A 25,355-nucleotide genomic window follows, 5' to 3' on the forward strand; every position below is an offset into this window, starting at 1 on the left:
ATGACTGACGTATACATCATTTTTCTTCAATTTGAGTTCTCTCATGTTCTTTAGTTAGCTTAGAGAAATCAAATGGGTATAGACTTCATTATTAGCTCACGGGTATTTTTTGTATTACTTCGAGCTTTGCTTACTTTTTTTTCACCCAATTATCAGCATCACAGAATAAAACTATTTTTGGTGTTATATGGAACTGATCTGAGTCAAATAAAGCAGTTTCTGTTGCAAATTACGTGGAAATATGCATTTGATTAAATCATGGTATAAAATTATTGACACAGGACATGGACACAGGACAGCTTAGGCCACAGTTTGCACATTTTAAAAGGAAGTGGTGTAGGAATGAAGTAATGTTTGCGATTTATACTTGACATAAAAGACAAAACTACTTTCTGATGAATCAACTCTGTTACGGGCAGTTGAATCTTAAATGTGGTCACGTTTCATTTATCAGTAAAGGAATGTAAGGTTAGTGCTGATGATCAGTCCATATTGTTAGTATACTGGATTTTTTGCATGCCTGCCATCTTAGGGCCTGCGTAAACTTTATTACCATTAGTCAGATGTCCAGAGTTCACGAGCTGTTGTCTCGTGTAAAACACATGCTGATATACCTGTCCCTGATACCACCTTTGGTGATAAAACTTGTGATCTTGCTACATGTTTTAACTCATTCTTGAGAACTTGTGTTTTAGGAAAGCTTTTTATTTTTTTATTGTAACCTTTGTTCATTGAGAGGATCCCGTTTTAAAATGAGAGTGAGAGAGAGAGACGTAGCATGTTTGTAGTGGATGAGTGTGACGAGGCAATCTGGGGTGCATGCTCCATGAGAATGCAGCAAGGAATAAAAAGGTTTGGGCTCTCTGGAATAATTGTAAAGCATTGAAGTTAAAACATTGGGATTTTTGTTTGGTTGTTTTGTTCTTTTTTGGTGTGTTTTTAAACAGGGATGTGAATGAATCGGAGTCTGCTGTTAAGTGTAAATAAGTACTGTGGATTACTATGGTAAATGCTGTTTATTTCCTGGTGATGCATAATAAAAATAAATGAGATGGGTAGATAATAGGATTGCTCACAAACACTTCGAAAATTTATCTAGGGTTTCAGAGCTGTAGCTTTTGACATAGGCATCTTTCTTCTGATTTTAGGTTATTGCTTTTCCCCATCTGGTAAAGGAATAGCTTATTCTTTAGATATCAGAATTTGTGCAGAAACAGTAGTCATATATGTATGTACAAGTCATGTTCCTCTGGACAGAAAGTTTTATTTCCTCTTATTTAAATGTGCATTCTTTTTTTGGAGATCGATGGAGTTACCTTTCTGTGTAAAGATATTTTAGAACTACCGCTTATTATTATTACATGTATGACTTCATTTCTGTTACAGCACAGATCTCCTTTCATTTTGTGATGAATGAACAGTTGGGAGAAAGGAACAGTGTGGAAATTATAACAGTCATTTTTGGATTGTGGTGTCTTGACAATACAATTTGGTTGCAAAGTAGAAGACAGAGTAAATGGTTTTAAGACTAGCTCTGAGTCTTGTTTTACTGAGGATAATTGCTGTATACTACTAGAAAAGTAATTTATCTAAGCTCGTAATCCTAGATGACTGGTGTGCTTGAAAATCCAATAGCTGTGCCTTAAATGTTGTTACATATATCTTGCTGAAATCTTAGGGTAGTTATGCCCTGGGAAGGAAGAAAGGCCCACTGTATTAATCCAAAGGGGAAACAGGCATGGTCATTTGTTTGTCAAGCTAATAAACTAATCAGATCAAGGGGCTTTCACATATTTTTTTCTAAATTTCATGGACTCTTGATAGGTAATTGAAGTCTATTGTCTTCAAATATTTGAACGACTTGTTCTAGATAATGGTTTTGGATATAGAAAGGGAATAAAAATCATTACTATAATAGCAGCTACTGTGGACTACACTTTTTTTGTACCTGACTGGACTTTATGAGAGCTACTGTTTCAAGTGAGCTTCATTCTGTGCATTCGTAGCTACCACTGAAATGAAAAAGCTTAAATGAGAAATAAACTCTCTTGCAAACTATTTATTAGAAAAGAACTTCCTTTCAGAACTGTTTGACTACTAAACAGCAATCTTTAATTGTGCCTAAATTTAGTGAAAACTGATGAAAATAGCCATTGGGAAAAAGCCTTGGCCAGTTTTCTGTTTGTGACATGGTGTTGATTTGACAGATTCTGGCTGTTGTTCACATCCCACTCTTGTGGTTTTGGATGAATTTTCCTTCCTATTGGACAAGCAATTAGGAGAGTTTTTTACAGGTAGCTGAGTGATACCAAACTGTAATAGTTCTCTGAGCTTCATGCTAAAACTGACGGAGTAGCTAACAGCAATGAAAAGTGCTTTCAACAGCCTTGGCAAGTGTTAAACATCAACAGTGGCCAGATAAGGAAGGATTATTGCTTTTTAATTAGCATGGAAACTAAATGTTTTTGCCATGGTTTGAATCAGAGAAGACAATAACTATAAATTACTAACATTCTTATAGCTTCAGTAGTTAGACACGTTTTGGAAAATAATATATTGTGCTACATGGAAAGGTTTTAAGTAATTTGATCAGGTTAAGTTTGTCTTAACAGCAGTTTGCCTTTGGCTTGCCAGTATCAGTAATAATCTAAAAGCTGTAAATCACGTCAGACGAAACTGTGTCCTAAGTCCATATCTGTTGGTCTAAATGCATTCGTCAGATTAATATTAACTCGTAGAAAGTAACTTCCCTGTTCCTCTTCACAGCAAAATAAAAGAGAGAGATGATCCTGGAAAGACAGTTCTGGACAATTGCATAATTTTTGGTGCTTTATTGTTGAGAGAGAGTGCTGAAGCTTGAAAGAGCTTCATAGTGAGATTTGACTGTTCAAAAAAAAAAAAGATCACAGTAAAGGAAAAGCACTCTTATCGAAAGACAGGCTGTTACTTAGAAGAGTGCTGCTGCTTTAAATTTTCTTTCATAGGGTAAGGATATAAAAACGCAGTTGTGTGTTTTCTTTTTTTCTTAGAACAGCTGCACATAATCACGCCTGGAATAGTAATAAAGATTTTGTACTGCTCCCCGAGTTCTTAAATCTAAAATAGGGAGCAGGGGAAATGAAATAGTAGAGTAGCAAGATTTTGGCAGACAAGTAATTCTTTGTGCTTTCTGGTGGTCAGGTGAGCCAAGATGGAAAGTCACTGCTTGACAAACTTCAGAGGCCGTTGACTCCTGGAAGTTCCGATTCTCTCACTGCTTCTGCCAACTACTCAAAAGCAGTTCATCACGTTCTGGATGTCATCCATGAAGTACTGCACCACCAGCGCCAACTGGAAAACATTTGGCAGCATCGAAAGGTCCGCTTACACCAGCGGCTTCAGCTATGTGTTTTTCAACAGGATGTTCAACAGGTAGGTTTTACTTCATGTTTTCTAAATGCATTTCTGTTCTGTCAGGTTGTGATTGGGTGCTGGTTTCAGTGACAGGTGGGTTTGATTGCTAGACCCCATGTTCTTTAATTCAACAATCAAGTATATCCGTGGAATCGATTGACTGATTCCAAGTTCTGTGTGTTAAGGGAGGAGACTTGCTATTGCAGATAGAAATTATGTTCATAAGTTAGCTCCACTTCATTTTCTTTCCTTTTTTAGATTACCTTCTCTTTTTTACTTGAATTCAGGTAGGATGACAAAGATTTTTATTCTAGACAGAAGCTGTTTTAAGTTTGTGCTGGAAGCTGGTATTCACATTCTAGGTAAAATTCTGGACTTGATGTCAGAAAAGAGTTGTAGTAGTAACATGCAATAAGTTAACTGTATTATTCTGTAACAAGATTTTAGTTTCAAATTCTCAGGGATACTTTACAGGTGTTCTTTTTTTTTTAAACCTGAACATACTGTGCTAAATAGGTAGAATAATTACAGCTAAGATTACTTTCTGACATTGTCACTGTTCTTGAATTGATGGCTATTAGCTGCCATGTTTTTGCTATTATTATGGCATTCATAAAAGTTAGGAGTTAAGTAGAAACATTAATACCTCTGTGTGACATGGTTTTAGCTTAAAAACGTAAAGCTGTAAAAAAAACCTCCTTTAGTAATGGATTTTTAATAAACAGAAAATTTTCGATGGCAGTTGACAGAGATACTAGTAATGTATTCTTGATATCTATTCTATAAAAAGTAAAGATATGGTCAATACTTACTGATCATGTTCTTTCATTTCAGTGTAAAGGTGTTTACAGACCAGGAACTTCTGAATGTGAATTTTAGATAACCAGTCATACGTTCTGTTAAAATAATCTTGTTTCTTCCAGATTAGTTGCACTTTAAGTCAAATTTCATGTACTTAACCTGTTTCACGTACTTACATCGAGAAAATGTTGGGTGTAAGCAGTTGGGAGGAAAATAGCCTGGTTTCCATTTGCAGTCATTGACAAAGATTTAAATCAGGCGGGGGCAGGGTGTGTGTGAGCAATCTTGTTTGCTCAGATTTCTATACATAGTGCCTATCTTTTCCTGTACGTTAAAGAAAAAAGATTAAAGAATACTTAAACATTAAGTTTAAAATTATTAAAAATGTTAATTAGTTACTTTTTGGTGTTAAAAAGGCAAATATTCAAAAGGCAAGCAGTTTTCCAAATTCTCAACAGTGAGCTGTGACAAAGAATGTGGAAATGTGTGAAAAATGTCAGCTGACCAAAAAAAAGAAAAAGAAAGCAGAGTTAATGTTATGAATGTCAGGAAAGTCACTGAGAACCAGACTGAAACCACTCTTATGCCACTGTATAAATCCTAGAGGCTCCTCATCAAGTTTATTATATCAGTAGTAGTTAGTCTGGAGGGTCTGATGTTGGTACGTGCATGTGAATAGTCAGGGAAGTGGACTTGTCAAAATCACCTCTTACATTTAACAGCCTTCATTCTGAAGGAATTTTCAGAAATTAAAATAGTAGTTTGTTTCTCATACGGAAAAAAGTATATCCTCTCAGCTGTAGCCTAGTCTCAACAAGCGTGGATTGGGCCCTGAAACTTGCTCATCTACTCTGAATTCAGTCCGGGGAGGACCTACCAAGGCCAAGTGGCCTCCTGTGGTTATTTGCAGGATGCGTAATTCAGGTTTCAAGCCTGTAGGTTAGGCTGCAGGCAGTTTGTTTCCTGGGGTGTTTATTAAATGCTACAGTGAGCCTTACTGTGCTGATCCTACTCTTTGCTTTTATTATCTTGGGAGTCATAAAATGTTTATATGAAATTCTCATTTTCTTCTACATCCTAATTCATGGCTCTGGGTGAAAGACTTCGCTCTGAGACTGCTTGTTTCTTTAAAGCTGGCAAATAACCCTTTGTCAGACTGAGGTCATGGTAGAGTCATGATCTGCTTCTTCAGCAAGGAGCTGGATGTTCCTCCTCTGTCTGAGACCAGTCAGCTCTCAGAACTGGTGCATTTAGCATCAAACAGTCACAGGACTGAAAACACCAAAGTAGACGGCTGTACCTACTTGTATGACTGAGTATCAGGAATGCGTTATCCAAGTTACATGTGTGGATTATCGGTATACCAGAAGCTTTTGTTACAAAAAAAATCAAGAGGGTTACTCTCCCTCTAGGCTTATTATTCAGTACTTACCTACTGGCTGGCGAAATTTCTCTTTCTTCCTTGTTATGCCCTTGTTTTTTCTGTATGCTGTGCAAGGCAGGTCTTGCATTAAGGTATCAAGATGACCTCTTGACAATTTGAAACTGCATCTTCTAGTGTTAATGCGCATCTCTATCAACCACTTCAGATTTAAAAGTAAATTTTATGTACAGAAATACAGCCCCTGGTTCAGTGAAGTAGAACACAGTTGCCATGCTCCTCGGTCCTTCCCTTAATATCCAGTAGCTGTTACTGTCAAAGACTGTGTTGTCCTTTGGTTTATCCTTGTAATGGTCATTAGCCATCCACTTTAAGGGTTGTGAAATGTTTCACGTGGAGGTATAGCTTTTTGTTATGTTACTTCAAATTAGCTTTATATACTGGTGTATTTTGGACACTGCTTTTTAGTTGATCACAGTGTGAATTGTGGTTAATGTTCCCTTTTGAAATACAGCTTGTCATACTCTAATTTCATGCTGTAAGACAGTGATAAATCAACATGCACACCAGATAAATTCATCAAAAAGTAGCCAGTAGCAGAGCTGTTAAAGAAAATGGCAAGCACATAATGCAGTTTTCCTGGAATAATCTTGCTTTGTCAATTTGTTGCTCCCTTAGCTTTGAAAATCCACAGGAAAAAAAAAAAAGTGATCTTGAACAGTAAAGATTCTTTTTTTCTTGAAAGAGAAAAACAAAACAAACCTTACCAGATCATCTAATTTGTCTGAGAAATGTTAGCTCTTCAATTGAATACTCATTGATTCTATTCAGTGCATGAAATTACTTGGTTTTGAGGTGTTGTTTAAATTTATATCCAAGACAATTCTGGTATGATTATGTAGAGCTCCAAAGAAACTTTCTGAAATATCTTAGTTTTCATTTGCACATTCTCTCAAGGTTGCTAATCTTTCTCCAAACCTTAATAAATTAATTTAAGATTGTCTAGGATGATTTAACAACTAGTGTGAAAATCTTCTTTCATTATTGTCAGTGAAGCAAAATGTAGTTTTTTTCATGATAAAATAAACGAAGTGTAGCCCTTTTCCACTGTTTATAGTTAAATAAAACAGTGGCAAGTAACCAAGTTGTACTGTAAGTGAATTTGTAACTGTTCTTCAGGATGAGTCAGTGATTTCCTCCTCATCCCTGTCTTGGCTTAGTTTTCTACCAGGTTAATGAAATAAATCAGTTCATGAAAGTGTTAAGTGAGTGACAGAGCTGAGTTGGAAGACAAATAGGCTGTGTACCACATTTTGTGTTACTCCTCCTTAGACAGCTGCTTTTCTTTTTTTCTTTTATTTTTTTTTCTTTTATATTTCCCCAGTTTTGCTCAGCATTGGGAAGGAGTTTCTTGTGGAGCTTTCCAAATCAACAAAAACACTATGGTGCTAGCTAGCTGTGTACACCAAGAATCATCTGCTAATTTCTTGGAGCAAACAGTAAGGCAAGGCACTTGAAATAGTAAAAATGATAGGTACCACATAAATTACATCAGATCTGAAAGGTGGAATGTGAAAACCTCTGACTGTGTTAAACTGCACAGAGTTCTGAGTTTCACGTTAAGTAGCAGAAACATGCCAGGATATCTAATTTCTTGTTAATTTATATTACTGCCAAAAATTGGATGCTAATTAAAAAAATAATAATTTAAAAAAAATGCTGTTGCATTCAATTGTTGAAAATAATCCTCCTAATATAAAATATGCTAATAAAATTATAATTTTATGCTTAAGAATTGACAAGGTTATTGAGTGGGAAATATATATTAGTCTTTCACATCAGGGAAGGAAAGGAAGTGGCTCTGACAATTCCGATTTAACAAAAAAAAAAAAGCAGACTTGTAAAAAGGTCAAAATAAAGATAACGTTTCTGGTACAGAGATACTGCTGACACTCATACAGTGAAAGCCTTAGGGCCTGAAAAACAACGTTAGTGGCTTGCAAGTCAGAAATTAGCAAAACATACATGTAGAAGTTGGTTTAAATCATGTATTTATTACATCCCCACTGACCTTGAATGTCTTCTTTGTCTGTTCTGGATAAATGTGCTGTTTCTCCTTCCTTGATCTGCTGGCCACAAAGACTGAGGTTTTGTTTTAACAGTCATTTGTTTCAGTCTTGACTAATGAAGGGCGGGTCAAGAGTGCTTTTTAGTTTCTCGGCATCAAAATACTACTGATTTCACTGCCTGATTCTACTGTCGCATTTGGAGGCGGTGCCAGTGTGAAATAATTGTTTTTGGGAGAGAGTGTTTGCACATTTTAACTACTTCAAGATAAGAAATTCCAAGATTTCCACCCTCCCCTTCTAAATTTTATGTCTGGAAAATAGCACCGAGTAAAGCGGTGGAGATCAAAAAAATGTAAGTGTGCAAAGTAGCTAAAGGGAGTGTGGGGGGGAAGGACTGGATAATAATGTGGGAAAAATTGGTGAAAATGAGCGTGTTAAATCTGCAAAAGATCAGCTGTCTATTGTTTATTTATGCAAACAGCACATACACGATATATATTGCAGCCATCAATGATGATTTTGTCAAGATGAAGCCATCTTTCCATAATAATTACTTCTAAATATTCTGTATCAGTGCTTTAAGGATGAGCACTTTTCTAGATCCTATATTGGGCATAAGGATGATTCTGCTGAGACTGCAGTTACAGCTTAATTGCAATTTACTAAAGCAACTTGCTGTAGTCGAGAATAAGATTATTCACCCTTTCAATGAAAAGTGTCTTACTATGGGTCTATGTATTACTGTGTTACCAGAGTGAATTCCATGTACTTCCAGTACTAGTAGACAAGTTCTTAATGGGTTGGTATGATATATAGGATAACTCTTTACCTCTTCCAGGAGGAGGGAGAAAATGCATCGTTTAAGTTGCAAATGCCTAATATCAGTGTCAACTAATGGTATTGTCCTTTGGTCAAAGTGGTACGTAGAAATTTTCAGTGATGGGTAAGAGAATACTCTTATGTCTGACTCTGCTTTTACATGCTGTGAAATTTCCAAACACAGTGCTACCTCAGTTTTGTTGAGAATCAAGGTAAGAAGGCTGAACACTAATAAGATTTGTATTCATAGTGGTTTCATGTAGGGGCAGCAGTGCCTCTCTAGTTTACTGGTTTAAGTTATGGTCTGTGTACTGGATTTCTGTGGCAATTTCTTCTCTTGAGAAGTTAATGAGCATTATTTGGCACAAAATGTGTTCTCACTGTACTGCTTTTTGCTTTTCATCCAGTTTTTTGGGGCAGATTTTGCTGTTGATTTCATTTGTTAGCTTATAATTGTCAGTAGTCTCTAGACTCTAGTTGAATTCTCTCATCCAAACATGTCTCTCTTCAGCTCTTTTTAGAATGAGAAGGGCAGAGTGGTGTACTGAAACTAGTCAAAAGCATTGGTAACATAAACTTTTCAGATGACTGAGGCCATGTTTGGCTGCTCCTTCTACCTTCTTCAGTCAATTCTTACCCTTGAAAGAATCAAGTGAAATTGTACATTGACCGAAAAAAACAATAACCATTCATTTGGTAATACTTACCTGGAAAAACAAGCATGTACATGCCATAGATATTCAGTGAAGCGATGGTGATTTGCAATGGCTGTACTACATAGCATTATGGGATTGTTCGTTGTTTTGAAGGTGTCAAGTGGAAGAGGATTTGCAAACCAAAAAAGATTCTAACAGCCAAGATAAATGAGAAAATAATACAACATGATTTCATTTTGTGTACTAAAGAAAGCATGGCTGTCTTGTATGGGAATAGTGTATGGGATTATGTGTGTATCAAATAGAGCCATGAGTGATGTTGCAGTAGTTCTTAACTCTGTGATTGTATAAAAGCAAGAAAATCATCTTTCTCTTCAGTTGCACTAAATGTCAAGTGCTTTTAGTACTGGGCAAATAAAATACAGTGTGTGTAGGGGAACCATCCAGTTCCCTGAATCAGAGGTGAGGACACCAGTAGATAAGGAGAGAGAGAGAAGGTACAGGGTTCTGGCAGGTATATTTCAAAAGGAAGCAAAATACTACGTTTTTAAATTTCTCTGACTGGAGAAATGGGTTGATAGGAACCTCATGAAGATCAACAAGCTTGAAGTTCTGCATCTGGGGAAGATCAGCCTCAGACACCAGTACATATTGGGGGCCAACCAGCTGGAAAAGCAGGTTGGTTGAAAAGGAGTTGAGCATCCTGGTGGACACCAAGTTGACCATGAACTAGTAGTGTGCCCTTGCTGCAAAGAAGGCTAATGGTATCCAGGGCTGCTTTAGGCAAAGTGCTACTGGAGTACCATGAACAGTACCACTGAAGGACCATGGAAATCGTGAAGGGACTGGAACATCTCACATGTGAGGAGAAGCTGAGAGAGCGGGGACTGTGCAGCCTGGAGAAGTGGAGGCTCAGGGGGGATCTCATCAGTGTGCATAAATACCTGAAAGGAGGGTGCAAAGAGGATGGAGCCAGGCTCTCAGTGGTGCCCAGTGACAGAACAAGAGCCAGAGGGCACAAACTGGTGCACAGGAGGTGCTGTCTGAACATCAGGAAACGCTACGATATGAGTCACCGAGCACTGACACAGGTTGCCCAGAGCGGTTGTGGAGGCCCTGTCCTTGGAGATATTCAAAAGTCATCTGGTCCTGGTCCTGGTCCTGGGCAAGTGGCTCTTGGTGATGCCGCTTGAGCAGGAGCTTGGACTGGATGATCTCCAGAGGTCCCTTCCAACCTCAGCTATTCAGGGATTCTATGATAAACTAAAAGAATGCTGGAGGTGAACATTACGTAAAGCATTCCACACCTCTTCATAAATACTGTATAAAAGTGATTAGCTGACTTAGGAAAATTACTTATATGGAGTTGTTTTTAATTCTGAACAGCATTCTTGAACCTCAGAGTATCTTCCAAAGAATTAAATAGCATATGCATGCTAGTTAATGAAGGAATTAAAATATGGCTAAGATGTATTGGTTTGGAGAGAGACCAGATGTTTTTGTTCATTCGCTCATCAGAAACTTGGTATGTGTGCAGTAATCCTTTGTGTTAACTGGCAGGAACTAATTGCATGTACAACTTACTATTTATAAAGCTGTCAGACCAGTCATTGTGGTAGAAGCTTTAATGTCCTTAAAATATCTTTCATTCCTCACGTTTTCTGCTATGGAATTTACAGTACACAATTATGTCTATCTGATGTTTTGGGGAGATACTTCTGTGGAACTGGGGCAGAATTCTTCATGTGCTCTGAATGCAGGCATCATTCATCTCATAAGGATTTCAACTCAATTATATTTTTAACTATTAGTTAAAAAAATATTTTTCTTCTTGACTTCACAATATGCAGTAGGAGAAGCAACTTCTCCTCTAATATAAGACATTACTGTTACTCACCAGCATTGTTTGGGAATGTGCAGACTCCATTAGTGTTACATTACAGAAAAATGTCAGCTGAAGGCACAGACTACAGAGAGACAACTCACCAGGGGTCCAGCCAGTTGGATCAGATTTGCTGTCAAATTTATGAATGTGTGGAAATTACGCTGTCCTTGGTAGACTTCAAATGCATCCTAAATCATACAATTTACCTACTTTCAGCTAGTTTTGGCCTTCATAAAAGTTCACGAGTGTTCATAAGAGCGTATAACTAACGGCTTTGCAGTCCCTTTAAAGCTCCTTAGTTTCTTGAATAGTTGTCTTTTTATCACAACAGTCGTGTTTGTATTGCAACAAGATATTCAGTGCATCCATTTAGATTTTGTGTTTTTCTTCTGCACCACAGGTGTTGGATTGGATTGAAAACCATGGAGAAGCCTTTCTTAGCAAACATACCGGAGTGGGGAAATCCCTTCATCGAGCTAGGGCATTGCAGAAACGCCACGAAGACTTTGAAGAGGTTGCACAGGTAAAATAAAATAAAAATAGACTCTTGCAGTACTGTATGTTTGCCATTGAAATATATGAAAACCTTTTGCTCTGGAACTGAAGGGCTAGGCAGAGAGCTGTACTACTACAAAAAAAAATCTGTTCCAAGAATGGCCTATTTTGTTTCTATCACAAGCTTTTATTCATTTCTCTTCTGCACTCCAGCTTCAGTAAGAAAAAAAAAATCCACAGTGTTACAGGGAGTGGGAGCCTTGAAGCCTGAAAGAACTGCTATTATTCTATTTTCTTTATTTTCACTTAGTTGTTTGAAAGCATTCCTTAAAAAATATAAAGAATAAAATGAAAATCAGGCTTCTAAGAAACCAGGTGCGCCAGAAAACCTCTTTAGGTTGTTTGCTTTGAATGCAGTTGAGTTTGTATATGCCCTCTTGTTTTGAATGACTAATACCACTGTTTTTTTCTGTGGGAAGACTCTAGTTTTAGCTTTTAGTGGAACTGATGATATAACTTCAAAACACATTCAAAAAAAAAAAAAAAGGTCAAGCTGAATGAAGTAGAGGCACTAAGAAATTCAGGGAGCACTGCAAGGAGGGTGGTTCAGATAGCAGCCTAGAAAAGGGATGCAAGATTAGTAAAACCCATCCTGAGAAGCTGAAGGCTTGAATCCTGCCCATTAATAACACATGGTGTCTATTCAAAATTAATAATTGGTGATAGTAAATGTCTAATGTTCATCAAGAAAAACCTCATTAAGGTAGGGTCCTTCACTCAGAAGGTGAACTACAAAATTCTGAACTGACATGCGGCAGCTTAGCAGTGACACCTGGTATGGTTGATGTGTTGGAGGTGTGTTTATAGTTTGCCTGTGTCATTTGCATGTGTTTATAGTTTGCCTGTTTGATTACTAAAACATATTGTAAATATGGTCTTAGAGCAGTCCAGTGGCTGAGGAATTGAAATAGTATCACAAAGCTTCATTAATATTGATTTCCTATTAACTTTTGCTAAATAATAAGCTTTGTTAGTTTTATATATTCACATGCTGGATTTTCCATATCCATGTATAATACTTCATTTTAAGTAAAATTTGTAATATTTTCCATGGAGACATACTTATTTTTCTGGGTCAGACAAGCAAGAATCTATTTGTGTAAGACACTTAAGAAAACCCAAATGATCTCATACTTAATACTGTGTTATTTGAGCAAAGAAGAAGAAAACGTTTGAGTAACCAAAGGGGATGAAGTGTGTAGAACAATTAGTGGGATGTAAACTGTTGGGGAAAAAAAAAAAAAAGGAAGAAAGAAAAGCATCTTGTTAATTTACATTTTTATTTAAGCTAGAAAGTAGTTGTACAGAAAATACTTAGCAAAAGCTTCCTAAAACTGAACGCTACTAGAGTTTAAAATGATCTCTTTAGGGGATGGGTGGAATTTCTATTTTTGGCGACACTAAAAACTAGACTGGTCAGAGAGCTTAAATATACTATGGGGAACCATCCTCCACTGACAGAAGGGTGGACGAAATGATCTAATAAGTAAATCTTTTTTTTCATCTCTAACTTTTTCAATTTATAGTGACTGCCAAGAGAGGCACACCCTCTGAATTATTTCTCTTACTTGTTCTAAAACGGGATGTAAGCAGGCTGTAAAAGACATTTTTGCCATGGGTATTATAAGGAAGATTATGTTCAAGTATAAGAAAGCAAGCAATCTGAAGTCCCTGTTAATAACTTTCAGTTAATTTATTCTCTACCTACATTTCTGGTTGGTCCAGGTATTTTGTTTGTTTGTTTCTTAATAGGACCCTAGGCATCATCGGGGTTTTCAGTCAGAAGTTGAGAGGAAGCAGTGTCAAGTGAACTGCCAGCGGCATAGCAAAACTTTATAAAATGCAGCAAGCCAGTAGTAATGCTGAAATGTTCCTGGTCGAAGACTAACTCTAGATTAGGGCTATTTTTCTTTTTTTTCTTCCCTTCTGCTTCCTCCCTCATTTGTTTTTTTTTTTTAATGTGAATGAGATGCCAATTCTTCAGCAGCATTCAAAGAGATGTTAAAATAAGCTGTGTATAGAATAGAAAAGATGTTCCAGAGTCAATGGACTGTAGGCTCACAAATTATTCAGTTTAAAATTCATGTGAAAGGAAGGCTTGTCTCTATTTTTGCACTTTTTGGTACCACCACAGAAACATTACATAGTCAAAACTCATCTGACTGGAAGTCCTCCCCAGATTCTCATGCGTTGACATTCATGCTACACATACACACTTTGACTTGTACCCACTGTAGTAAAACTTAGTTTCGCTCTTTTCAAATGTAGCCTGTCCAATCCACTTTTTACTTAGCATTTCGCCACCTCCCACCCCCTTCCCATGACCACCTTCATATCCATGAGACCATCTAGTCAGTGCCAAGACTTCTGCTTTCGACTTAACCAGTTCACGTACGGGCACAGATTTGCAGCTTCGAGCACTGGATGCAAATCGATAGTGCGGTTGTACTTCCCCGTGCATTTCAGCATGAAATTTGAAGTCAGCTTCTCTTCTTTCAACTATGATTGATGCCTGCTTTTTCACATTCAAAACCCATGAAAATGTTGTGGCAAGAATTAATCAGTGTGACATTTTTCCACTGCTAAGTTCTCTATCTGTAGACTGCATCTGAGTTAAGAGCTCAGTCTACTTGGTGCAAGAGATGCACGAAAATGATACTTCCTTCTTTGAATACACCTATAAGTTTCCTACTGCCACCAGTACCACTTCCTTTAAGGTTGGAAGAAAGCTTCTCTATGTGAATTGATTCTCACTTTACTGTACCCATGAATGGCTGTAATGCATCAAACTGAAGGTCTATGTCTTGTGGCCATCACCAGATTAAAAAAAAAAGAAGTTATCTTTACTCTCCCAATTGTTTGGGTCTATTTGATGTCTGGAACTGAAGGATGCATCAGAACCAGTGTTTAGCCATTGATGGACTTTTCTTCCCTTAATTAGGCTAGCTGCTTCTTGAACCAATTTACACTTTTGGAATGTATGCCAGTTCCTGTGCCAATGAGTTATGCAATTTAATTGCTCCTTAGATGAAAAGTACTTCTGCTTTTTCATTTTAAGTGTGTTGTCTGATGCTTAAACGTGATAGCATCCACTGCATTTAATGAGTAATCTATTTTAATTGTCTCTACCTTTAATGCTTTGTATACCTCTGTTAATCTCCCTCTGTCCATAACATGTCTCTCCTTCCCCTCCACAGCGCACTAGGCTCCACGCACTCCTGTTGTATTTATTGTTGTTAGTACTCATTTATGCACTCATCTCTTAAATTTAATTTTGACTTTTCAATGCTGTGTCACTTCCTATCCTTTCTAAAAATATCAGGCTTGTTGTTTTTTTTCTGAAGAATATGCAGAGAAGGCTTCTCAATAGGAACACTAGGAAAGCAATAGGATACATCATTTGGGAAAGTGATGGGCTGTCCATTATTGGATTTTTGCACTATTTTGGAAAATAATACTTATTAAAGATTTGAGTATAGTTGATCGTGCCCTGGGGCACAGAAGGATGGACTAAAGGACTTAAAGTTCTTGCCAGGTTGATTCTTTTCCTCTGGGATTTGGGGAGGGTGTACTAGTGGAGAAGTTCTGAGGAAGTGTTAACTGGTTTCCAACCTCTGTGTTGAATGTGTCACCATGAAGGCTCCTTTGTCAGTTTAGGAAAGGGGCATAAGCAGATTCGAGGGAAAGCTCCTGCCCTTTCTGCCTAACCTTGTAACTGGCGGCTGCCCCTTGCTACCAACACTTTCAAAATCTTCAGCGTTCTGTTTTTTCCTCCAAGCTTTGTTTAGAAGTAAGCACAGAGCTGGCAGCAGCGTGAGTTAGTAGAGCACTCATATTTGCTATGGTTTCTATTCTGGATGGCAGTTACTATCTCCCAAGATAAATATTTACATTGTATTCCAGCTCTATTTGGAAGAGAAGTTTTAGCGATAAGGCATGCGTCTGCTGTTAAGGCTGGAGATTTGCAACCTGCTTTGAAAGCAGCCTCTAGGTTGTGTTAATTTTGAAGCGCAGGTAGTTCACCATCCAGCTTACAGGAAGAGAAGTTTGCTGTGCCTGGGCCTGTTATGTGGAAGATACTCCTGGAATTCATAAACAATGCTTCATGTGCGAGATCAAGTTTTTATTAAAATGGGAAACTTTTGTTTTAGCCATCTGTAGCTGGGTGTGGCTCTCCGAGCTGATGAAGTATTTGTTGTTGAGGAGTGCCTTGAGGACCTTCAGCTTTGCCCCTGGAACACGTGTAGTCTGTGGCCGGGGAGTGCAGAACACCAGAGCACAGATCAGAGCGCGTTCTGGGCCAGCACGGCCCGAGCTGCAGCTCTGGAGCGTTGAGTAATATGCTCCGCTCTGAAAAGGGTGGGTTTGTCTTTGTCTCTGCAGGCTTTCCCAGGGAAACTGGGGAGGAGTTCTCTGCCTCTCGGTGCGATTAAAAGCTGAAGGTTAAGGAAGGACTAAGGTGCACATAGTCAAAATCCAAGAGCAGCATGGATTGAATTCCTTACATAGATACCATAAATGAAGGGGGAACTCCCCACAGATACGTGAAGGCTGCACTGAGTCATGTAATCCGTCCTGGGCTTGCTTTATGCAACTTGTTTGAGACCCTGGAGGAGAACTCTGGTTTTCTGCCTCTTAGTTGAGTTTAAGGGCCAGGTTTGGATTTAAATTTTCTGAATATTATAATATTAATTAGAGGTGTGATACAATATTTATGGTAAAGAAAAAACATTTACATAGGCTTAATGTATCCTTGCAAGCAAATTGAGTTGAGAGAAGATGGTGAGGGAGGGCAGAAAGGAAAAGAGAAATGTGCAGTTTATATTGGCAACATTTTTTTACATACTCTGTAGTACAGCCTTGTCAGGAGACCTCATGTGGTGATATCAGCAAAGCCTCTTTACTGTAGGTTTGACTTTAATCTGTATTCACCAGAGTTTAACATCCTTCTGTGCTTTCTTGATGAGTCCATTCTGAGAACCATTCTAATGCATGAAAACCCAAGGTTAGGCTCAGAAAAGAGCATGCCCAAATTATAGCACATTTGGAACCAGTCCTATTTTGAGTTAATGAGAATCATAAGGATGCAGGCTGCAAGTGCTAAGCTTTAAGAGTTGTTAAATCTCTCTCTCTCTCTTCTCTGGACCATAGCACGCTCAGCACATCAGATAGCAGATTTCTCCCATTCCGTTTTCTGCTGTGACTGACTGATCAGCTTTAGTTAATCCTATGACATATTGGGACAGTATTCCACTCCAACACTCAGCCATAGCCTACTTCTAAATCTTACGTTGTTGCTGCTTTCACAAATGGTGACCCAGCTGACAAGAATTTTGGATACCTCATTTCTGTAAGGATGAAGGGATGTTTTTCTGTTTCTGTGCATGGTCACTCTCCACCTTTCTGCTGGATGTTTCAATTTGATTCCAAGTGTCTCTGTCAGCAGCTAGGACTTTCTCACCTCTGATAATACACTTTTGAAGAGTCTTCTGGTCATTACTGTTGTGATTTTTTCCAGTGTTGGAACAGGCCAGTTTACAAGTTATTAGACATTTAGATCGATATTTATTCTTGTTGTGAATGTAAAATACTAATACCAAGGAAGAATAAGTAGTGGCTCAAGGAGACTTTTGAATGAACATAAATAAGGAGCCAAGAAATGAATTCAACAGTTAAATGAAAAAGTATCTAGAAATACAATAAAATCTTTAGTAAGACCATATTCTACTACCTTAAAAAAATAAGAAAGAAAATAAGAAAGAAAAATACATTCCAAGGGTCTTTTTGTCCTTTGATTTTCATTCGTGCAGTGGCTTTCAAAGCATAATGACTGAATTTTCTTTGATTTAATCCTGTGAAACTAACTTATTTCTCTGCAGAACACATATACCAACGCAGATAAACTTCTAGAAGCAGCCGAACAGCTTGCTCAGACGGGAGAGTGTGATCCAGAGGAAATATATCAAGCTGCTCATCAGCTCGAAGACAGGATACAGGATTTTGTTAGGCGTGTGGAACAACGCAAGATCCTGCTGGACATGTCTGTGTCCTTTCACACTCATGTTAAAGAGGTAAAACCGCTGATAAGACTTAGAATCATTATTATTCAAGGTTACTTTCATTGGTAAAACTTTGTCATGTGAAGTAATGAACCCCCTATTGCACAATCAGTTCCGGGTTGTTTTTTGGTGTGGTTCTTTTTTATTTTTGTTATTATCATTACTATTTTCCATAAGCAGCTTTCACCTTCTCTGTTGTGCAGGTGTACTTGCTTGTTCAGTCATGGGGAAGGGGAAAGGGTCAGATCAGCAGACTGGTACAGCTGAAGGTTAGCATTGCAGAATTGGGACTGCTGGGCACTTGTTTTTTTTTATCCAGCAACTGAGTTGTCAGGCACATGGTTAGACTGGCACAGTTCAGGAGACTGCAGTGAATGGCTAGTTAAGGCAACCCTGCTGCTCAGAGAGGCTTTTTCTTTCAGTTTTAGACATAGCATTTTACTCATTTACATTGACAGTTCTTCACAACCTAGAGTTTATCTGATATTGACAATGGTTTGCCTCATGTTTTAGTCTCCTTCAAAGGTTCTATTACCTTTGATGCCAGATATTACATAATGAGTTGGTAAGTTAGCATTCAGCAGCAAACCTGTTTAAAATAAATCATTAATCATAAACCATAAAAAAATCTTTACTTCTGATAATTGATTTAAATGTTATTGTAGTTCCGTAGTGAGCTAGACTAGGGAACTGATAAATCAGGAAAAAAAGACACTTAATTTTTAGCTGGACCAGTTTTTCTCATCTGATTCAGGACACAGACCAGGTGTATTTACAAGCTCATGGGAGACAGTAGAATAAGCTAGAGCTAGAATAAAGACTTCAGTAAGGGTTTTTGGTTATAGGCTGTGGCAAATCTTGACAATTGTAGATTTGTTTTCTGTTAGGTTAAATCTTTTTGCGGCTCAAATTAGGTGAAAATATGAAAGGCTTGTGGAGCATGGCATGTCAGTGTATATGTGTTTCTCCCCTTCACCCTACGTAAAGAAATGGTCTGGCCAGTGGGAAAGTGTAGTGTTCAAATCAGTTTCTTAAATGGGAGATTTTTGTATGTGAATCATTTGCTTTGCACTTGAAACAAATGCACAAGGCAGTTGCTCTTTGAAGAAGGTCAGTATTGAATTACATTTTAGCTTTAGATATGAGGACATAGCTCCCCCATCAGTTTTGTGTTAGATGGTTTCTCGGTGGTACACTCCCAGGACTCTGCTTGTTTAAACAAAAAACGTAAATGCTGAATCTTAAACTATTTTGAAACTATTCTAATGAACTTTTTGCTTCATTTTTTTCAAGCACTTAGTGCTGTTCCATCACCTGTTGTGAAGCACAGGAGCAATCAGCTGCTGAGACACGCTCAGTGTTTCTGTAGATGTCTTCATTACCTGTTTTTCTGAGCATCAAGAAAAGCAGCTTAAACAGTATTTAAATGGACGCAGTTGATTGTAGTGATGAAAGATGAAGACTATAAAAGGACTTGTGAGGCAGGTCCTTTTAAAAAAAAAATGAAAAAATCAGACTGATCTGTGAGTCACTGTAGAGAAATTCTGGGAGGCTGATCCAGATGTGCTGGCATGTTGCCACTGCTCCCCTAGATAATAATGTTTTATTGAAAAAAGATACTCTGCATCTTGATTTATTTCTTCTTAAAAATGGATGTTATTGTGACCCTGTAAGTGCACACAGCTGTTACTATGGCAGCCTCTTTGAAGCCTGGACTTTGGGGAAAGGCACTGTAGTTGATGTCTAAATGTGTGTTTATTTGTTTGTTTATATATTTATTTATGGTTGTGTGGCTGACCTCTATACTTAATAAAGCAGGGAAAATTAAAAAGAGTATTTATTTACATAAGCAAGACTATCTTATTTATTTGCATCCTACTTAAAAATACAGAGGACAGCGAGTCTGGCAGTTCGTATTTAGTAGACGAGCCCTTTGGTTAACGTGCAGAGAAACAGCCAGCTCAGAGATGTCCTGTGCTTTCTGTATTCTGTTTTGTTTTCAAGAGCACGTTGTTTGTTATCAAACACGCATGTGGAGTGCTGAGAAGGCATCACAAAGCAGATGGAAGATAAAAATGCCCTGAACCTGAAAGTCATCCATGCTTTGTTGGCAGGAGAATTGCATTTCTCCCACAGGATGTGGGAAGTCGCTGCATAAATTAGTGCATACCTGTAAGAATGTAACCTTTCTGCTGGATAGCTGAGTTATGAAATTAATGCGTGTGTTTAACTGGCAAAGGGAGGAGTTCAAGTAGTAGGATGCGATGCTGTTTGTTGAACTGTACAGAGACATTGCAGTTGCTTTAAAAAAGAAAAAGCGTTTGGCTCTTCAAGTATTCAGGGTGAATTTTGTGCTTTGTGAGTGTTGTCTTTGTGTTTTCCTCAACTACAAAATGGGCACGAAGAATAAAAACCCTGTTTGTGTGTGACAGTTTGGACAGAGCCACAAAGCCGAAAAAAGCTGGTACTCAGAGCTGTTGGCTGTTTTGGAGGCTTTGAAGTCCGGCTCCAAAAGACATCCAATATCTTGACTGTTGAAGTAGGATGTTTTGTTGTATTTTATTCTTTTCCCCGGAAATACTTCACACTGAATGAATGTTCCTCATCTGGATAAGAGCATTCCAATACTCCTCCCCCCCGTTTCTTTGTGTAACCTTTATACTTTACACAGAATTTGCCTGCAACTTTTCCCAGTTTCCCTGGGAAGCATCAGCCCTGCTGTGTCTGCTCAGTTCTGTTGCTCTGTTCTCACTTATTAAGCCAGTTTCTGCTTTCAGAAGCAGCCCGATTGCCACAAACGCAACAGATCCATTTGACACATCCTAGAAGTAACAGACTTTTGCTATACCTTTGCACAAAGCAGCTGTGTAATATGTGCACAGCAGCCTGTTATGATGCACTTTGGAAGTGCTGGCTCTGTTTAACATTTCCAGAAGTTCTGTGGCCGGGTTATTACAAGCTGGTAAAGTTCCCTGTGGCTTAGAAACATCAGAAAACAGCGTAGAAGTTCTCAGACGCCTCGTGAACAAACCTCAGTAGGCCACATTTCTCAATGGGGCAAAAAAGGATGTATTCAGGGAAGGCAGAAATGTGATGTTATGTAATGCTCTCACCATTACCCATTTTGCTTATTGGTGATCCAAGCAAATCTGTTATTTCTTATATGTTCATTGATTCCATACTGCTACGCTATTTTTAGATTTAAGTTTGTAAAATTGTGAGTACTGACTTTTAGTTCCCATTCAAACAGTGAGAAATTTCAGTCTAAGCCAAATTTTTCAGGAAATGAAGCACTGAAGTTAAAGATGTCCACTGGTGAGTTTTAGAAGTGTGGGGGACCATAAATATCCCCATCAGAGTCATTGCATTGAACTTACTGTGTCCAGGTTCCCAGCCTGGGGATGCAGCTGATCACCCAAAACTGTTCACCATTGCTAGACAGTGAATCTCTTCTGGCCTTTGCCACTTCGGTGTTTAATAATATGGGGAAGGGCATGGTCAAATGAGATACGTGAGAAAAATCCCACAGGTAGAAGATACACTTCCTAAATAAATGGTTATCATTAAAGCTTGTGTGCAAAACATGAGAGCAAAAGCCCACAGTAGTCTTTGTTGTGAAATCTGCCACCAGACAGAATTGAACAGAATTTTGGTGTGAATTGAAATTGTTCCATTCTCTCTCTCTCTCTCTCTCTCTCTCTCTCTCTCTCTCTCTCTCTCAGCTCCCCCAACATCTATGAGTGGGAAGACCGAAATTATGGCCAAACCAGGTGTTTGTAGTAGTGCCAAAGTAGAGCAACAGATATTTTCCTAACTAGAGTGAAGTGTGGGAATATAGATAAGGCCTGAATGCTCATGGAAGAAAATGATCTCTTAAGAGCCTGTTGACTTTTGCATATAACCTTTGTGTATGTTTTGACAAGTTGATTATAAAATAGCTCACAGCGCTTTTTATGTATACATAATATGTTTAATGGTGTTAGCAGAAGATTTATCTTTTTTTTTTCATCCTACTCAAACTAAACTTTACACCAGAATATACTGGGACTGAAACAAAGACAAGGGAAGTGGAATTGGCAGAGATTTCAAATACAGAAACCCGTGGTTCCTGAACAAAACTGGTGAAACGGTAGCCAGTGCAAGCTGCTGAAGGAAGGTGCCATCATTTTGAAGGTGCCAGTGCATGGGAAAGCTGAGGAGGCCTTGCTCTGACCATAATGCTGCTGACTGACTCACATCTAGCTATGGAGTGCGTGTATTTGATTCAAAAAAGCACGTTGGTACGGTCTCACTTTCTCTTGACTCAGTGCCAGAAATACGTGCTCCTTTGCCTTATCCGGTATAGAAGGATGTCTGCCAGCATGGGCTTTCATTCATTTCATCCTGGGGTGCACCTTGAGGTGACAGACCTGCTGTTCTGTCACTTCCAAGGGCTTAGTTCTTCTGTGCTGGTGATCTACAGCTTAAATTTGGGTGTCAAAGGAAACCTCCTCTCTCCTGTGCTAGGAACTGGAGCATTCCTTTCCCAGGCAGCTGGTCTGGCAAAATATGGGAAGTGCAGTCTCTGATGGCTATGTTGATATGCTGGTATTCTTGGATTTTAAAGTTGAGCAGGACAATTTCTAAATCTGAAATAAGAGAGAAACATTCAGCAGCAGTACATTAGAGCGTATTATGCTTTATTGGCTTGATGGGACCCAGCACAAATTGCCTCTCTCAAGTTTTTCAATGCTGATTGCTACTTTGGCTTGAAGAAAATGGACCAAGTTTATGGGTTGCAGTCCAGGTGTTATTGAAATAGTACTAAGTGCTTTGGAAAAGTGAAGCAGAAATAGACCTCTAAAGCTATGGTATGGGCTTTTTTTTTTTCTTGTTCAGTTAAGTAATGGGACAACTGGTGGCAGGATGCTGGTAGTTAATGTAGTTTTAGGGAGATGTAAGAAACTTGGTGTTGCTTCAAGGATGAACTTATTCTGAACTGCAATATGTACATATATGAATTGGAGTATATATATATATTAAAATATATACATGTTTATAACTGTAGAACAGATGGGGATATTTGAAGCTTTTAAATATAATTAAATCTAATTTTCAAGAAATATCTGTGTATTCAGTATCTTAAGTGTCACCGAAAGGTCCTCGGAAGACAGCCTACTGAGGCTTTAACATCTTAACTTTTTGTTCTTAAGATGCAATTTTTGCCAACTGCATGTCCTGAAGGCCAAAGCTTTCAGGCAGACGTCAGGCTCCCGTGCCCAGACATATATGCTAGGGAATATTATGGCAACGTTTGGCCCAGTACAAATACCATCTCCTTAAAAAACCGCCTGTGGTAATACACAGGCTGCAACACTGTGCTAGGGGGCAGAGGCAAAAAGAGGAATTGACAGTTTTTAAATGCAGAAACTGTGTGCCTTTTTTGGGCTTACCCTACTGAAAAGACTGACTGCATATCCAAAAGCTATTATAAAAATGAAAAACCAAGTAAATTATCTGATTCAAAAATAGTAAAAGTGGCAGATACTTTGCTTAATAAAATAACTGTGAACTTGGGAACATATGTACTCACAAATAATTGTTCTCTGATTATATTCAGCAAAATCCTGTAAGGTCTTATTTCACTTCAGTCTTTCAGGGGATTGCAGGGATGGGATTTAAATGGATGGAGGCCCACGATGGAAACACTGAAACTTCCAGGATGTTGCAGACAATTAAAATAATACCATCTCAGTGACTAATGGCATGCTCCCAAGAACTTAGGAAAGAGGTAGCACAGGATGCAGGCTCGTTCAAGCAGATGTTTCTTAGTCTGTGCTATATTTAGATCAAGAAAAAATGTGCTGGGTGAAACATTTGCCTGTCAGGGATTCAGAATTTGATTTCCCTCTCCCATTTTAATTCTGATAAGATGTGGAGAGCAGATGAAAAGAGCAGAAGAGCCTTATTCTGTGCCTGGATTTAGTTATTTATACGGTTTTCTCACTGTACATTAAAGCTGTATTGCCACTGGATAAAGTTCTTATTGAGGTCACAGGACCTAATGGTTTGTTTGGGGACTTCTTGGCTTTTCTTTTACAATGAATAGAAAAACCCGTTAAGATGTTGCTCAGAAATTCACATTGGGAGAAAGTTAATGTTTTTTCAATGATGATTTTTTTTCCCATCAGATTCTTGTTGCTTTCACTATTTGATGGAATAATGCGTTGTCACAGAGCATCATTGCAGTATAAAATCTGTAGTTCTGCACTTCTGAACATGTACGGATAAGCTCCAGTATCTGTTCTTTCCCCACAGTAAACCATTTGTCTTCCTTTGACTTTACTGTACAACTTTGTACTGTCTTCATCCTTAGTTTCCTATCTGAAAACAAGGTAATTTATGTAATTTGCAGTATTCCCTGTGCTCATGCTGGTTTTAAAGCACTATACAAGCCAGCACACTGTTGCCAGATATTGTGAATTAAACTCTCAACAAATTGCACACATTTATATTCAGCTTTGATAACCTGACAGTTCTGTTCACCTGTGGTGGCTTAATTCTACCTTTTGCATATAGACTGCATCAGATCAAGATTATGTTGAGGGGAAACTATTTGTCAGAAACTTTCATAGTGGAAAAGTGTAAAAAGCTTACCTGGTAATGTATTAGAACATTTTTTTTTCCTATGGAACTGTCACAAAGCTCTTCAGTCGCTTTAGAAATGGCTTATACTGTTGAAAGTAGAACAATTTATGAATCACAGCTAGACAAGTAATGCATGCTAATTACTATCACACTCTTTCTGCACATTTGTAAAATGCTTTTCCTGCCCAAGCAGCGGGTGATTCGACTAATGAACTAGGCAAATGCAGTGTATTTCTGAGCTCCTTGGCACCGTGGGGTCAAGATACCATGTTTACAGTCATACTGTGCTGATTCTGCAGCAAGAAACTGGTTCTCTGTTCCTGGCAACCAGGCACCACGCCAGCCAGAATGACACTTTGTTGTGCTAGCACCCATGTCTTTCTGCTCCGGGTAGGTGGTGATGCTTTGGGCCGACTACGCAGAGCAAAAAGTCTGCTTGTTCTGTGCTGGCTTTGTCTCCGGTACCCAGGGTGAGCTTTCAGAGAAGTGTTCCCGGGCACAATACATCACCAGTCCAACACTTCTAAGTTTTGTTGACCCTATCAGGTCTTCTCCTGCTAGGCACAGGAATGGCTGAAGCATTTGTGAAGAACAGCAATCCCAGAGGTGAGGTGTCCCCTGTACAGATGTGACCCAAGGCTCAGCTGCAAAAGACGTAGTGGAAAAACATGAAGTGGGTCTTAAACCTCCCGTGAGCTGCAGCGCAGGTGCTTGTAAGGGAGCCACGGGGCAAGCTGGATATAGTCAAGGAGACCCAAAATGGCTTTAATTCCGCTTTGTCTGTGATAAGTCTCTGAAAATTGGGCCTTTTATAGGCAGCGCAGTAAGCATGAGGTAAAGCTCTTCTAGCTAGCACCAGATGTATTCCATTTGTAGTCAACAGCAAAGTGTTATGCTTTCTGCAGTGTATATTTGCACAGTTGCAAGTTGCAGGAACTGTGTGCACACCAGCTCACTTGAAAGATCTCTAAAGCTGCATCCTATTTCTATAATTTAGACAAAGCTTATAAACTAGGACAGGAATAAAAGCATGTCTTCTGGCCATCGAAATCTGAGTAAAGTTTGTGGGTTGTACTATGAGGCTTCTTTCTCTTAAGTTTCGTTTGCCTT

The 25,355-nt window shown here is 38.5% G+C and overlaps 1 protein-coding gene across 3 annotated transcripts in view; it reads left to right on the forward strand.

The window, feature by feature from the left end:
• TRIO (trio Rho guanine nucleotide exchange factor) overlaps positions 1–25,355 on the forward strand; it is a 249,121-nt gene that overhangs the window by 98,907 nt on the left and 124,859 nt on the right. For all 3 annotated transcript variants that reach the window (XM_083821948.1, XM_083821946.1, XM_083821947.1), the window contains exons 9-11: positions 3,181–3,411; positions 11,405–11,527; positions 17,439–17,630. In XM_083821948.1, coding sequence (XP_083678074.1) covers positions 3,181–3,411; positions 11,405–11,527; positions 17,439–17,630 — 546 coding nt within the window. The remainder of the gene's footprint in view (positions 1–3,180; positions 3,412–11,404; positions 11,528–17,438; positions 17,631–25,355) is intronic.

The sequence above is a fragment of the Anser anser genome (assembly GCF_964211835.1).
Source record: "Anser anser genome assembly, chromosome: 2".
NCBI lineage: Eukaryota > Metazoa > Chordata > Aves > Anseriformes > Anatidae > Anser > Anser anser.